The sequence below is a fragment of the Rhinopithecus bieti genome, unplaced genomic scaffold (assembly GCF_001698545.2).
Source record: "Rhinopithecus bieti isolate Rb0 unplaced genomic scaffold, ASM169854v2 scaffold_6710, whole genome shotgun sequence".
NCBI lineage: Eukaryota > Metazoa > Chordata > Mammalia > Primates > Cercopithecidae > Rhinopithecus > Rhinopithecus bieti.
Window position 1 is genome coordinate 1 of NW_016805362.1, and position 16,233 is coordinate 16,233.

Here is a 16,233-nt window from a genome sequence, read left to right on the forward strand (position 1 = left end):
ATCCAGGACAATGGGTCCTGAGCCCTGGCCAAACCGGGCATTTCCTGGGGCCGACGTGGCCCAGCCACAGCCCAGCTGCCTGCAGACCACATTGGCATCATTGGTGTCCCAGCTGTCATCACACACGGTGCCCCAGGAGCCTCGGTATAGGACCTCCACTCGGCCCTGACACCTGTCACCTCCATTCACCAGCCTCAGGGCCAAACTGGATTCAGATCCTACAGGGGAACACAAGAACCCTTCATCCATCCCTCAAGAACCCTTCATCCATCCCTATCAAGTATTGTATATTACTGCTACCGGAGGTTCAGCTTTATCACAGTGGAAGGAGAGGTGATGTACTATGTTGCCCGGGTTTATGGAGGCTCCAATTTTGGGGAAACATCTGTGACCCCAGTGGAGGTGACAGGAATGGAAGCCCCACTCCCTACTCTGGGCACACACAGGATGGAGCTCCACAGCTCCAGAGGGCAGGCCCATGCTGGTCCCATGTTCAAGAGTTTGGTGGCACCCATGCAGTCCTCTCTGGTTTCTGCAAATTGCCAGGGATAGCGGGGCCATGGCCAGAGAGCTGCACGGATAGAAATTTTCACCCACCCTTGCAGGTCTGCAGTGCATGGTCAGAAGGCCACGAATGAGGTCCCTACAGAATTAGGGAGCCCTCCAGTGCTTGTTCTGAGCACCTGGATGAGGATCATTCCCGAACACTTGGAACAGGGTCCCGTGAGAGACAGATCACCAGCAGCCTCCACCCTCCAACATCAGACCCAGGACTGGCTCACCAGAGACTCCACCTTCCTCCCACACAACCCACAGGGACATGAAGAGAGGGGCCCACCTTGAGCCGCATCCTATCAGTTTGAAACACAAAATATGTCCAGAGATAGTGAGCCCTGGGGAGGGGTGAGAGGATTATTTACCTGCTGTTGATGCACGTGAGATGGGCCAAGTGTCTGTAAATTGCAACAAAGAAAAAAGACAGAATTAGACTTGAAGGCAAAAGGCCCAGAACAAAAGGTTCTCTGGGAAGGGGAATCAAATTGGAAACAATTCCACTTCCTGTTCCTGCCACTTGCTTCCCATGTGTCTGCCCAGGTTTCCTCTGCTGTGAACTCATCCAGGGACAAAGGTCCTGCTGGAGACCAACTGAGCCCTCCATTTCTCTAATCCTGGGGTATCTTTCTATGTGTTAGGGGATACTCCCCACCACGCCATCCCACATCTGCTGATGCATGGACTGACAAGATATCAGACGCCATTGCTGAGGCTTGGACACTGGAAGCTAAAATGTTAGGGGCACCAGGGGCTTCCCAGGGGACAATCAGAAATCAGGTTTCTGGCTAAGCAGAGACACCACAAACCTTTATTATCCCTTTCCCTGCCCAAGCACAAACTCTGCCTATTCTGGATACAAATGTGGCCCATCATAATCTTGGAATTTTTCCAGCAGCGATGGATGGGGGTATTGAGCCTGCCCTGACAATGCGTTGAACAGTTCAGAAGGTGACACCCTCAATTTTCAGAAACTATATGTGAGTCCTGAATATAAAAGGACCAAAGCTGATTAAACAAGGGCCAGTTCCTGAACCTGTAAGGGTTGTCCACTGGGCCAGTTTGAAACTGTTCCATGAAAGCTGAGAGGGGTTGAAAAGAAGACAGAAGCCTCCTGAATCCTATGTGTGTTTAAAAAGCGTTGTGCTGGGGTCTCAGTTACACAGCCGGTGTTGGGGGTGGAAATAATATGCTCCACAGTATCCACACAGAGAAACAGGAGAGGTCTGTGGAGTGGGGAAGAGGTGATTGGGCAGAAAGAGAAGGGGCGTTTTGAGGAAGGACACTGGAAACTTACCTGGGCCAGGTGTCGACTGGGACTGGGAAACTGTGAGAAAGAGAAGAGAAGGTCAGATCAGGCACGTTACACAGAAGTCTGCAAAACTGGAAGGAGGAGGGAAAGAAATGGGCAAGTGTGACACTCAGTCCATCCTAGTTCCTATCACACAGGCAGGGACATTGCCATGCCCATTCCCACAGAGATGCACGGTGTAAGGTGTCGAGGCAGATCCTGTCCACTATTGCCAGCTCTGAGGTGACTAACTTTGTGTCTGCCCAGGGTAACCAGGTTGACCCCAAACCAACCCTCTCCCTTGCACGTCTTAGGCATTTCTGAGTCAACAAGGCTGAGGAAGCCACCCCAGCCAAAATCCCTTGTGTGATCTTCCAGCCTGGACCAGAGGCAATAACAAGGCCATGCCTGACCGGCCTCATGTGGGCTGCCCTCCCCACACCAGACCTGGAACACAGGCAATGCTCAGCAGCGTTCTGAGAGGAGCTGAGGTCAAGAACTCCAACCCCACACAACCCAGGCCTGACATGAAGAGACACACATTTACATTCCTAACCTTTGAGCCTCTATTTGCAGACGTCCTCACTGGATCTCAGCTGAGAACCCACTTCCAGAGAAGCATTTTTAGTTCAGAGTTCCTCGCAGCGAGAGGATTCCTCCCCTGCCTTGCTGTCTGTCCTGCGTCCATGATACCCTCACCCAGTGCTACTCAGCAGGGGAGAAATGGAACCCTGGGGAGCCAGCACTTTTCTCTTCTGCCTCTTCCTTGCACTACCTCAAGAAAAGGAGAAAGTCTGGGTTGTTTGAGTTTGGTCCCCTGTCCTAAGTGACCATAGGAACACCAGGCCCTGTAGCGAAATTCATACAGATTCTTAGCAGAGAGCTAACAAGACTGCATAAATATGGGAAACATAGAAGAAGCTTTGAGCGAGGAGATCAGAATGTAATTAGGATTTTCTTCCTAAGCAAACTCCAGCCTAGGAGAGGGAACCCAAGGTCTTGGAGGCCCACCTGAGCAGATGACACCAGCATCTTCATGATGGCCACAGTTGTGGGACAGCCAGCCTCTGTGGGGGCAGCTCCACAGGTAGGACTCCTGTCCTGAGCAGCGCACATCATCCAGGACAATGGGTCCTGAGCCCTGGCCAAACCGGGCATTTCCTGGGGCTGATGTGGCCCAGCCACAGCCCAGCTGCCTGCAGACCACATTGGCATCACTGGTGTCCCAGCTGTCATCACACACGGTGCCCCAGGAGCCTCGGTATAGGACCTCCACTCGGCCCTGACACCTGTCACTTCCATTCACCAGCCTCACGGCCAAACTGGATTCAGATCCTACAGGGGAACACAAGAACCCTTTATCCATCCCTACCATGAGGTCAAGGATCTAAGGCACGTTCCACACTCAGGGCACTTCCTAATGGCCAAGGTCACCTGGACAAGCAGTCACAATTGAATATGACCGCAACCAGAGGTTCAGCTTCATCACAGTGGAAGGAGAGGTGATACCCTATTCTTCCTGGGTTTGTGGAGTCTCAGGTTTTGGGGAAGCACCTGTGACCCCAGTGGAGGTGACAGGAATGGACGCCCCACTCTATACTCTGAGCACACACAGGATGGAGCTCCACAACTCCAGAGGCCAGGCCCATGCTGTCCCCATGCTGAAGACTTTGGTGGTACCCACGTGGTCCTCTGTGACTTCTGGAAAATTACCAGGGATGGCAAGGCCTTGGCCAGACAGCTGCAGGGACAGGAATTTTCACCCATCCTTGCAGGTCTGCAATGCATGGCCAGAGGGCCAGGAATGAGGTCCCAGGAATAGGGAGCCCTCCAGGGCTTGTCCTGAGCACCTGAATGAGGATCTTTCTGATACTTGGAACAGGGTCCCACAGGAGACCACAGGAGACAGGTCACCAACACCATCCACCCTCCAACACCCGACCCAGGACTGGCTCCCCAGAGACTCCAACTTCCTCTCACTCAATGCACAGGGACATGAAACAGAGAAGGGCCCACCTTGACCCTCATCCTATCATTTTCATTCAAAATATTTGTCCAGAGGTAGAGAGTGAGCCCTAAGGAGGGGTGAGAGGATTATTTACCTACTGTCGATGCAGGTAAGGTGCTGGTCGACAACGTGTCTGTAAATTGCAACAAAGACAAAGGCTGCAATTAAAGTTGAAGGTGAAAAACTCCAAAAGGAAAGGTCTCTGGACAAAGCAAGCATCATGAAAACTACTCGATTTCTGGTTCCTGCCACTTGCTCCCCATGTGTCTGCCCAAGTCTGTAGATCAAGGAGCACAGCCAGGGACATAGGCCTCGCTGGAGACCAGTCCAATCCCTCTTACCTCTGAAGTGTGGAATATCCTCTTCTCAGCTACAAAGGGTTTACCTGCCCCATCCACAGACACATGGACTGATGGGCACATTGGACACCATTGCTGAGACTCTCACACTTGAAACTAAAATGTTAGAAGGATCGGGGAGCTGCCCAAAGGAGTACAAAGTCTCCTGGCAAGTGGAGGTACCAGAAATATCTAATCTATCTCTCCCCGCCCTAGCACGGCCTCTGCCTTTCTGGAGGTAGATGGGGCCCTGCCGCATCTAGGGGTGTTCGAAGGAGTGAGGAATGGAGGTATCAGGCCTGCACTGACATTGCTTGCCCACGGACAGTCATGTTTAAGGCTCTAGCTGACATTGCCTTCCCAGGAGACTTTGGCAATCACTCTCAATTCTTAGAAAGATCATACCTTCTTAACCATGTCTGGTTAAGAAGCTTCATGCTAGGGTCTCAGTTACAGAGCAGGGAAAATCGTATGACCCACAGTATGCACACGGATAAGAAGGAGGGCTCTGCAGAGTGAGAGAAAGGATAATTGTGTAGAAAGAAAAGGGCATCCCAAGGAAGGACACTGGGGAATCACCTGGCCTGGCGTCAGCCGGGACTGGGCGGCTGTGAGAAAGAGGAGGTCAGATCAGATGCACGACACAGAAGCTGGCAAAACTGGAACAAAGGTGGAAGGAACTAAACAGGTCATTCGTTCTGTCTATGCTAGGTCCCCATCAAGAGGGAGGGGCATTGCCATGCATGTCCCCACAAGGATGCTCCTTGGAAGATGTCTGGGCAGATCCTGCCACTACTGCTAGCTCCAAAGTGATTAAGTTTGTGTCTGTCCACAGTAATCAGGTTGACACAAAACCAACCCTCTCCTTTGCATGTCTTAGCAGTCCCTGAGTCAGCAAGTATGAAGAGGCCACTCTAGCAAAAATCCAGCCTGTGATCTTCCAGCCCAGCCCACAGTCATTCAGAGCAAGGCTTTGCTCAGCAGGCCTCATGGGCACTGCCCACCCCAAACCTGACCAGTGCACAGGCAGGACCCTGCAGTTCTCTGGAGGGAATTGCAGTCAAGCACTCACACCCCCAAAACCCAGGCCAGACATGGACAGACACAGATCTGCATTCCAAGCCTTGTGTTTCCAGTCTGAGGCCTGCTTACTGGGCCTCACCAGAAGACCCTCCCTTCCCAGCATGAGCCTTTGCTTCTGGGCTCCTCCCAGTGAGATTGACCCTCCCCCAATGCCTATATGTGCTGCATCCACCTCACTGTCACCTAAACCTTTCAGTAGGGGAAAGGCGGAACCTTGGAGAGACAGTGTGCTATAGATTGGATGTTTGTTCCATCCAAAACTCATCTTGGGATTGGAAACCCCAAGTATAGAGGTGAGGCCTGATGCGCCATGTCTCGGTCATGGAGGCCAACCCTTTATGAATCACTTAGTGCCCTCTCTGGTCAAGGGTGAGTTCTTCTCTTAGTTCCTAGCAAGAGCTGGTCGTTGAAGAGTCTGGGCCCTCCCTCTTGCCCTCTCTTACTTCCTTTACTTGCCATGTGACCTCTGCCCAGGACAGCTCCCCATCTCCTTCTGCCAGGAGCTAAAGCAGCCTGAGGCCTGCAGCAGCAGCCAAGCAGATATCATGCTCCTATGCAGCCTGCAAAGCCACGACCCAAATCAACCTCTATCTTCATGAGCAACCTGGCCCCAGCTATTCCTTTCCAGCCACACTAAAAGGCAAAGACCCGGCACTTTTCTCTTCTCTCTCTGCTTGCGCTGCCTCAGTAGGTGAACAAAGACGTGACCCTTATTACACTTTGGCCCATTTTTCTCCCTGAGCTCCTCAAAACCTGGTAATGTGGCAAGGACTCATGCAGTTTCCTAGGAGAGAGCTAAGGAGATATCAGAAATATAGGAAAGGTTGAAAAAGCTCTGAGTGAGGAGATTAGAACATATTAAGACCTCACTTCCTGAGCAAAATCTACCCCAAGAGAGGAGACCCAAAGTCTTGGAGACCCACCTGAGCAGATGACACCAGCGTCTTCACCATGGCCACAGTTGTGGGAGAGCCAGCCACTGTGGGGGCAGCTCCACAGGTAGGACTCGTGTCCTGAGCAGCGCACGTCGTCCAGGACAATGGGTCCTGAGCCCTGGCCAAACCGGGCATTTCCTGGGGCTGACGTGGCCCAGCCACAGTCCAGCTGCCTGCAGACCACATTGGCATCATTGGTGTCCCAGTAGTCATCACACACAGTGCCCCAGGAGCCTCGGTATAGGACCTCCACTCGGCCCTGACACCTGTTAGCTCCATTCACCAGCCTCAGGGCCAAACTGGATTCAGGTCCTACAGGGGAACACAAGAAACCTTCATCCATCTCTATCAGGAGGTCAAGGATCTAAGGCACATTCCACACTCAGGGCACTTCCTAATGGCCAAAGTCACCTGGGCAGGCAGTCACGATTGTGTATGACTGCAACCAGAGGTTCAGCTTCATCACAGTGGAAGGAGAGGTGATATGCTATCCTGCCCGGGTTTATGGAGGATCAAGTTTTGGGGAAGCACCTGTGTCCCCAGTGGAGGTAACAGGAATAGGCGCCCTACTCCCTACTCTGGGCACACACAGGATGGAGTGCCACAGCTCCAGCGGGCAGGCCCATGCTGTCCCCATGTTCAAGAGTTAGGTGGCACCCATGTGGTCCTCCCTGGTTTCTGGCAAATTGCCAAGGATGGCAAGGCCTTGGCCAGACAGCTGCAGGGACAGGAACTGTCACCCACCCTTGCAGGTCTGCAGTACATGGTCCGGAGGGCCAGGAACAAGGTCCCATTAGGATGTAGGGAGACCTCCAGGGCTTGTACTCAGCACCTTGATGAGGATCTTTCCTAATACTTGGAAGAAGATCCCACGGGAGACAGGTCACCAGCACCCTTCAGCCTCCAACACCAGAACCAGGATTCACTCCCCAGAGACTCGAACTTCCTCCCACTAATACACAAGGACATGAAAAACACAGGGGCCCACCTTGACCCTCATCCTATCCTTTTCAGAAAAAACATCCTATCCTTTTCAGAGGTAGAGAGTGAGCCCTAGGAAGGGTTGAGAGGATTATTTACCTACTGTCGATGCAGGTAAGGGAGTGGTCGGCAACATGTCTTTAATTGCAACAAAGACAAAGGTTAGAATTAAACTTGAGGGTGAAAAGTTCCAAAAGGAAAAGTCTCCGGACATGGCAAGCATCATGAAAACTACTCAATTTCTGGTTCCTGTCACTTGCTCCCCATGTGTCTGCCCAAGTCTTCAGCCCAGTGAGCTCAGCAAGGGACACAGGCCTCGCTGGAGACCAGTCTGATCCCTCTGACCTCTGAAGTATGGGATATCCTCTTCTCAGGTACAAAGGGTTTGCCTGCCCCATCCAGTGACACGTGTTGCGGGAAGTCAGGGACCCCTAACGGAGGGAACGGCTGAAGCCGCAGCAGAAGAACATAAATTGTGAAGATTTCACGGACATTTATTAGTTCCCCAAATTAATACTTTTATAATTTCTTACACCTGTCTTTACTGTAATCTCTGAACATAAATTGTGAAGATTTCATGCACACTTATCGCTTCCCCAATCAATACCCTTGTGATTTCCTATGCCTGTTTTTACTTTAATCTCTTAATCCCATCATCTTCTTCATAAACTGAGGAGGATGAATGTCGCCTCAGGACCCTGTGATTGTATCAACTGCACAAATTGTTTGTAGAACATGTGTGTTTGAACAATATGAAATCTGGGCATCTTAAAAAAAAAGAACAGGATAACAGTGAGATTCAGGGAGCAAGAGAGGTAACTTTGAACTGGCTGCTGGTGAGCCAGACAGAACAGAGCTATATTTCTCCTCTTTTATAAGCAAATAGGAGAAATATTGCTGAATTCTTTTTCTCAGCAAGGAACATCCCTGAGAAAGAGAATGCACCCTGAAGGTACGCCTATAGACGGCCCCTTTTAAGGCGTCCTGTCTTTTATGGTTGAAGCCGAAGGGATGAAACAAGCCCTGGTCTCCTGTAGCGCTCCCAGGCTTATTAGGTGGAGGAAAATTCCCGCCTAATAAATTTGGTCAGACAGGTTACCTGCTCTCAAACCCTGTTTCCTGATAAGATGTTATCAATGACAATGCGTGCCCGAAATTTCATTAGCAATTTTAATTTCACCTCACCTGGTGGTCCTGTGATCTCACCCTGCCTCCATTTGCTTTGTGATATTTTATTACCTTGTGAAGTATACGATCTCTGTGACCCACACCCTATTCGTGCACTCCCTCCCCTTTTGAAAATTGCTAATAAAAACTTGCTGGTTTTACGGCTCAGGGAACATCACGGATCCTGCCGATATGTGATGCCTCCCCCAGACACCCAGCTTTAAATTTCTCTCTCTTGTGCTCTTTCCCTTTATTTCTGAACTCAGCTGAGACACTTAGGAAATAGAAAAGAACCCACATTAAACATTGGGAGCAGGTTTTCCCGATACACATGGACTAATGGGCACATCTGATACCATTGCTGAGCCTCCGACCATTGGAGCTAAAGTGTTAGAAGGATCAGGGAGATGCCCAAAGGAGTAGAAAGTCTCCTAGCAAGTGGAGGCACCAGAAATATATAATATCTCTCTCCCTGCACGAGCATGGCCTCTGCCTTTCTGGATGTAGATGGGGCCCTGATGCATCTGGGGGTGTCTGAAGGACTTTGTGTCTGCCCATAGCAATCAGGTTGACACAAAACCAACCCTCTCCCTCGCACGTGTTAGCAGTCCCTGCATCAGCAAGTATGGAGAGGCCACTCCAGCAAAAATCCAGCCTGTCATCTCCTAGCCCAGCCCACAGGCATTCATAACAAGGCTTTGCTTAGCAGCCCTCATGGGCATTGGCACCACCCCACCACCACCACACCTGACTGGTGCACAGGCAGGACACTGCAGTGCTCTGGAGGGAACTGCAGTCAAGCACTCACACCCCCAAAATCCAGGCCAGACATGGACAGTCACAAAACTGTACTCTCAGCCTTGTGTTTCCAGTCTGATGCCTCCTTATTGGTCCTCAGCAGAAGACCCTCCCTTCCCAGCATGAGCCTTTGCTTCTGGGCTCCTCCCAGTGAGATTGACCCTCCTCCAATGCCTATATGTGCTGTATCCACCTCACCCTCACCTAAACCTTTCAGTAGGGGAAAGGCAGAACCCTGGAGAGCCAGAGTGCTATAGTTTGGATGCTTGTCCCCTCCAAGACTCATGTTGGGATTGGATCCCCAAGTATACAGGTGAGGCCTGATGTCCCATGTCTGGGTCATGGAGGCCAACCCCTCATGAATCACTTAGTGACCTCCCTGGTCAGGGATGAGTTCTTCTCTTAGTTCCTAGCAAGAGCTGGTGGTTGAAAAGAGTCTGGGCCCTCCCTCTTGCTCTCTCTTGCTTCCTCCCTCGCCATGTGACCTCTGTCCAAGCCACCTCCCCATCTCCTTCTGCCATCTTGCTTCCTCCCTCGCCATGTGACCTATGCCCAAGCCAGCTCCCCATCCCCTTCTGCCAGGAGTACAAGCAGCCTGAGGCCCGCAGAGGAAGCTGAGCAGATGCCTGCACCATGCTCCTATGCAGCCTGCAAAGTCACAACCCAAATCAACCACTATCTTCATGAGCAACCTAGCCACAGCTATTCCTTTCCAGCCACACTAAAAGGCAAAGACCTGGCGCTTTTGTCTTCTCCCTCTGCTTGTGCTGCCTCGGGGAACAAAGGTGTGACCCTTATTTCACTTTGGCCCATTGTCCTCTCTGACCTCCTCAAAACCTGGCAATGTGGTAAAGACTAATGCAGTTTCCTAGGAGAGAGCTAAGGAGATACCAGAAATATAGGAAAGACTGAAAACGCTCTGAGTGAGAAGATTGGAACATATTAAGATCTCGCTTCCTGAGCAAAATCTACCCCAAGAGAGGAGACCCAAAGTCTTGGAGACTCACCTGAGCAGATGACACCAGCGTCTTCACCATGGCCACAGTTGTGGGAGAGCCAGCCTCTGTGGGGACAGTTCCACAGGTAGGACTCATTCCCCGAGCAGCGCACATCATCCAGGACAATGGGTCCTGAGCCCTGGCCAAACCGGGCATTTCCTGGGGCTGATGTGGCCCAGCCACAGCCCAGCTGCCTGCAGACCACATTGGCATCATTGGTGTCCCAGCTGTCATCACACACAGTGCCCCAGGAGCCTCGGTATAGGACCTCCACACGGCCCTGACACCTGTCACCTCCATTCACCAGCCTCAGGGCCAAACTGGATTCAGGTCCTACAGGGGAACACAAGAACTCTTCATCAATCCCTATCAGGAGGTCAAGGATCTAAGGAATGTTCCACACTCAAGGCACATCCTAATGGCTAAAGTTACCTGAGCAGGCAGTCACCTTTGAATATGACTGCAACCAGAGATTCAGCTTCATCAAAGTCAAAGGAGCAGTGACACCCTTTTCTGTCTGGGTTCATGAAGGCTCAAGTTTTGGGGAAGCACCTGTGATCCCACTGGAGTTAAAAGGAATTGATATTCCATTCCCTAACTTGGGCACACCCAGGACAGAGCTACACAGCTACAGTTGGCAGGCAAGACCCTCCCCATGCTCAGGAGCTTGGTGGCTATTCTATGGTCCTGTCTGCCTTCTGAAAATTTCACAGGTATGACAAGGCCTTGGCCAGACAGGTGCAGGGACAGTTATTTTCACTGACTCTTCACACCTCTGCAATGCATGGGCTGAGGGACAGGAATGAGGTCTTAGCAGGATTAGGAAATCCTCCAGGGCTTTTCCTCAGCAACTGGATGAGGATCTTTCCTGACCAGTTGGAACAGGATTCCACAGGAGACAAGTCGCCAGCAACCTTCAGCCTCCAACATCAGACCCAGAGCTTGGTCCCCACAGACTCTACCTTCCTCCCCCGCAACCCACAGGGACATGAAAAAGAGAGGGGCCCTCCTTGACCCTCATCCTATAATTTTCAGACAAAACATTTGTCCAGAGGTAGAGAGCAAGCCCTAGGGAGGAGTGAGAGGACTATTTACCTACTGTCGATGCAGGTAAGGTGGTGGTCGGCAACACGTCTGTAAATTGCAACAAAGACAAAGGCTAGAGTTAAACCTGAGGGTGAAAAGCCCCAAAAGGAAAGGTCTCTGGACAAGGCAAGCATCATGAAAACTACCCCACTTCTGGTTCCTGCCACTTGTTCCTTATGTGTCTGCCCAAGTCTTCAGCTCAGCAGGCTTGGCAAGGGACATAGGCCTCACGGAAGACTAGTTTGATCCCTCCTATCTCTGAAGTGTGGGATGTCCTCTTCTCAGTCACAAAGGGTTAGCCTGTTCCATGAACTGACACATGGACTGACAGGCACATTTGACACCGTTGCTAAGACTCTACTAGTTTGAGCTAAAATGTTAGGGGAACCAAGGAGCTGACCGAAGGGGTATCAAGTTTCCTGGTAAGTGGAATCACCAGAAATATTTATTATCCCTCTCCCTGCCCGAGCATGACCTATGCCTCTTCTGGATGTAGATGTGGCCCTGCAGAATCTGGGGTGTTTGAAGGAGTGAGGAATGGAGGCATCAGGCCTGCACTGACATTGCTTGCCCATGGCAGAAGTCATGTTTAAGGCTTTAGCTGATATTGGCTTCCCAGGAGACTTTGACAATCACTCTCAATTCTCAGGAAGGTCATATCAGCTCTGAATAGAAAAGGACCAAAGCTAATTAAATATGAGGCCACTTTCTAAACCTCTAAGGGTTGGCCATTGGGACAATATGAAACTGCTTCCTGAAAGCTGAGATAAATGGAACAGAAGACAGAAGCCTCCTGAACCCTATGTCTGGTTTAGAAGTGCCATGCTGGGGTCTCAGTTACAGAGCAAGGGAAAATCATATGCCCTGAAGTATCCACTCTGAGAAGAATGAGGGCTCTGTGGAGTGCAGAAAGGGATAATTGTGCAGAAAGAAAAGGGACATCCCAAGGAAGGACACTGGGGAATCACCTGACTTGGGCGTTGACCAGGAATGGGCAGCTGTGAGAAAGAGGAGGTCAGATCAGGTGCACTACGAAGCTGGCAAAACCAGAACAAACGTGGAAGGAACTAAAGAGGCCATGCCTTCAGTCCACCCTAGGTCTCCATCACAGAGGGAGGGGCATTGCCATGCACATCCCCACAGAGATGCTCCTTGGAAGGTGTCTAGGCAGATCCTGTCCACTATTGCCAACTCCAAAGTGATTAACTTTGTGTCTGTCAATAGTAATCAGGTTGACACAAAACCAATACTCTCCCTTGCACGTCTTAGCAGTCCCTGAGTCAAAAAACGTGAGGAGGACACTCCAGCCAAAGTCCTGCTTGTGATCTTCCAGCCCAGCCCACAGGCATTCATAATAAGGCTTTGCCTAGCAGACCTCATGGGAACTGCACACTCCACACCAGACCGGTGCACAGGCACAACACTGCGGTGCTCTGGAGGGAGTTGTGGTCAAGGACTCACAGTGCCCAAATCCCAGACCAGACACGGACAGACACAGATCTGCACTCCTAGCCTTGTGTCTCTATTAAGACACCACCTTATTGGGCCTAAGCAGAAGACTGCACTTCCTCGCAGGAGCCTTTGGTTGTGGGCTCCTTCCAGTGAGACAGTCCCTCCCCTATCCCCTATATGTGCTTCATCCACGTAACCCTTATGCAAAATCTTTCAGTAGGGGAAAGTTGGAACCCTGGAGGGCCAGGGTGCTATACCTTGGAGGCTTGTCACGTCCAAGTGTCATATTGCAATTGGATCCCCAAGTTTAGAGTTGAGGCCTGATGCACCATGTCTGGGTCATGGAGGCCCACCCTTCATGAATAACTTACTGCGCTCCCTGGTCAGGGATGAGTTCTTCTCTTAGTTCCTAGCAAGAGCTGGTGGTTGAAAAGAGTCTGGGCCTTCCCTCTTGCTCTCTCTTGCTTCCTCCCTCACCATGTGACCTCTGCCCAGGCCAGTTCCCCATCCTCTTCTGCCAGGAGTACAGGTAGCCCGAGGCTCTCAGCAGAAGCTGAGCCGAACAAACCGGCCCAAGCTATTCCTTTCCAGCCACACTAAAAGGCAGAGACCTGGCTCTTTCGTCTTCTCCCTCTGCTTGTGCTGCCTCGGTGAACAAAGTGTGACCCTTATTTGACTTTGGCCATTGTCCTGCCTGACCTCCTCAAAACCTGACAATGAACACTCATGCTGTTTCCTAGCAGAGAGCTAAGGAGATATTAGAAATATAGGAAAGGTTGAAAAAGCTCTGTGTGAGGAGATCAGAGCATAATGAGACCTCGCTTCCTGAGCAAACTCTACTCCAAGAGAGGGAGCCCAAGGTCTTGGAGACCCACCTGAGCAGATGACACCAGCGTCTTCACTGTGCTGACAGTTGTGGGAGAGCCAGCCACTGTGGGGGCAGCTCCACAGGTAGGACTCGTGTCCTGAGCAGCGCACGTCATCCAGGACAATGGGTCCTGAGCCCTGGCCAAACCGGGCATTTCCTGGGGCTGATGTGGCCCAGCCACAGCCCAGCTGCCTGCAGACCACATTGGCATCACTGGTGTCCCAGCTGTCATCACACACGGTGCCCCAGGAGCCTCGGTATAGGACCTCAACTCGGCCCTGACACCTGTTACCTCCATTCACCAGCCTCAGGGCCAAACTGGATTCAGATCCTACAGGGGAACACAAGAACCCTTCATTCATCTCTATGATGAGGTCAAGGATAAGGCATGTACAACACTCAGAGCAGTAGGCAAAGTAGTCAAGTTTGAATACAAATGCCAACGTCACCAGGACATGCAGTCACGACTGAAGATTACTGTACCCAGAGGTTAAGCTTTGTCATAGTTGAAAAAGTGATGCCCTATTCTACTCAAGTCTATAAAAGCTCAAGTTATGGGTAAGCATGTATGACATCCCAGAGGAGGGGCCAGGAATGGACACTCCACTCCCCACTCTGCGGGCAGACAGGATGGAGCTGCACAGCTACAAATGGCAGGCCTAGACCCCTAACAATCTAGGGCAAGTTCCACACTCAGGGCATTTCCTAATGAACTAAGTCACCCAGGCAGGCAGTCACCTTTGCATAATGAAGCCAGAGATTAGGCTTAATTACAGTGAAAGTAGCACTGATATCCTACTCTGCCCAGGTCTATGGATGCTCAACTTTTGGGGAAGCACCTGTGACCCCATTGGAGGTGATAGGAATGGATATCCCACTATCTAGTTGAGTACACAGAGGATGGAGCTGCTCAGCTCCAGATGGCAGGCCCAGACCCCTCCCTTATTCAGGAGCATGGTCCTGTCTGGCTGACTGAGAAAGTACCAGAGATGGCAGGGATGAGGTCCCCGTNACGGGCAAACTGGATTCAGATCCTACAGGGGAACACAAGAACCCTTTATCCATCCCTACCATGAGGTCAAGGATCTAAGGCACGTTCCACACTCAGGGCACTTCCTAATGGCCAAGGTCACCTGGACAAGCAGTCACAATTGAATATGACCGCAACCAGAGGTTCAGCTTCATCACAGTGGAAGGAGAGGTGATACCCTATTCTTCCTGGGTTTGTGGAGTCTCAGGTTTTGGGGAAGCACCTGTGACCCCAGTGGAGGTGACAGGAATGGACGCCCCACTCTATACTCTGAGCACACACAGGATGGAGCTCCACAACTCCAGAGGCCAGGCCCATGCTGTCCCCATGCTGAAGACTTTGGTGGTACCCACGTGGTCCTCTGTGACTTCTGGAAAATTACCAGGGATGGCAAGGCCTTGGCCAGACAGCTGCAGGGACAGGAATTTTCACCCATCCTTGCAGGTCTGCAATGCATGGCCAGAGGGCCAGGAATGAGGTCCCAGGAATAGGGAGCCCTCCAGGGCTTGTCCTGAGCACCTGAATGAGGATCTTTCTGATACTTGGAACAGGGTCCCACAGGAGACCACAGGAGACAGGTCACCAACACCATCCACCCTCCAACACCCGACCCAGGACTGGCTCCCCAGAGACTCCAACTTCCTCTCACTCAATGCACAGGGACATGAAACAGAGAAGGGCCCACCTTGACCCTCATCCTATCATTTTCATTCAAAATATTTGTCCAGAGGTAGAGAGTGAGCCCTAAGGAGGGGTGAGAGGATTATTTACCTACTGTCGATGCAGGTAAGGTGCTGGTCGACAACGTGTCTGTAAATTGCAACAAAGACAAAGGCTGCAATTAAAGTTGAAGGTGAAAACTCCAAAAGGAAAGGTCTCTGGACAAAGCAAGCATCATGAAAACTACTCGATTTCTGGTTCCTGCCACTTGCTCCCCATGTGTCTGCCCAAGTCTGTAGATCAAGGAGCACAGCCAGGGACATAGGCCTCGCTGGAGACCAGTCCAATCCCTCTTACCTCTGAAGTGTGGAATATCCTCTTCTCAGCTACAAAGGGTTTACCTGCCCCATCCACAGACACATGGACTGATGGGCACATTGGACACCATTGCTGAGACTCTCACACTTGAAACTAAAATGTTAGAAGGATCGGGGAGCTGCCCAAAGGAGTACAAAGTCTCCTGGCAAGTGGAGGTACCAGAAATATCTAATCTATCTCTCCCCGCCCTAGCACGGCCTCTGCCTTTCTGGAGGTAGATGGGGCCCTGCCGCATCTAGGGGTGTTCGAAGGAGTGAGGAATGGAGGTATCAGGCCTGCACTGACATTGCTTGCCCACGGACAGTCATGTTTAAGGCTCTAGCTGACATTGCCTTCCCAGGAGACTTTGGCAATCACTCTCAATTCTTAGAAAGATCATACCTTCTTAACCATGTCTGGTTAAGAAGCTTCATGCTAGGGTCTCAGTTACAGAGCAGGGAAAATCGTATGACCCACAGTATGCACACGGATAAGAAGGAGGGCTCTGCAGAGTGAGAGAAAGGATAATTGTGTAGAAAGAAAAGGGCATCCCAAGGAAGGACACTGGGGAATCACCTGGCCTGGCGTCAGCCGGGACTGGGCGGCTGTGAGAAAGAGGAGGTCAGATC

General features: G+C 51.3%; 1 protein-coding gene across 1 annotated transcript in view; it reads right to left on the reverse strand.

The window, feature by feature from the left end:
* Nucleotides 1-3: 3 nt before the first annotated feature.
* LOC108529743 (deleted in malignant brain tumors 1 protein) overlaps nt 4-16,233 on the reverse strand; it is a gene marked incomplete at its 3' end in the record, with an annotated part of 49,987 nt that continues 33,757 nt past the window's right edge. Inside the window, 10 exon segments of the mRNA XM_017872228.1 lie at nt 4-218; nt 921-953; nt 1,850-1,879; nt 2,855-3,178; nt 3,946-3,984; nt 6,196-6,519; nt 10,161-10,484; nt 11,247-11,285; nt 13,565-13,888; nt 15,359-15,397. Of these exon segments, the coding sequence (XP_017727717.1) occupies nt 4-218; nt 921-953; nt 1,850-1,879; nt 2,855-3,178; nt 3,946-3,984; nt 6,196-6,519; nt 10,161-10,484; nt 11,247-11,285; nt 13,565-13,888; nt 15,359-15,397 (1,691 nt within the window).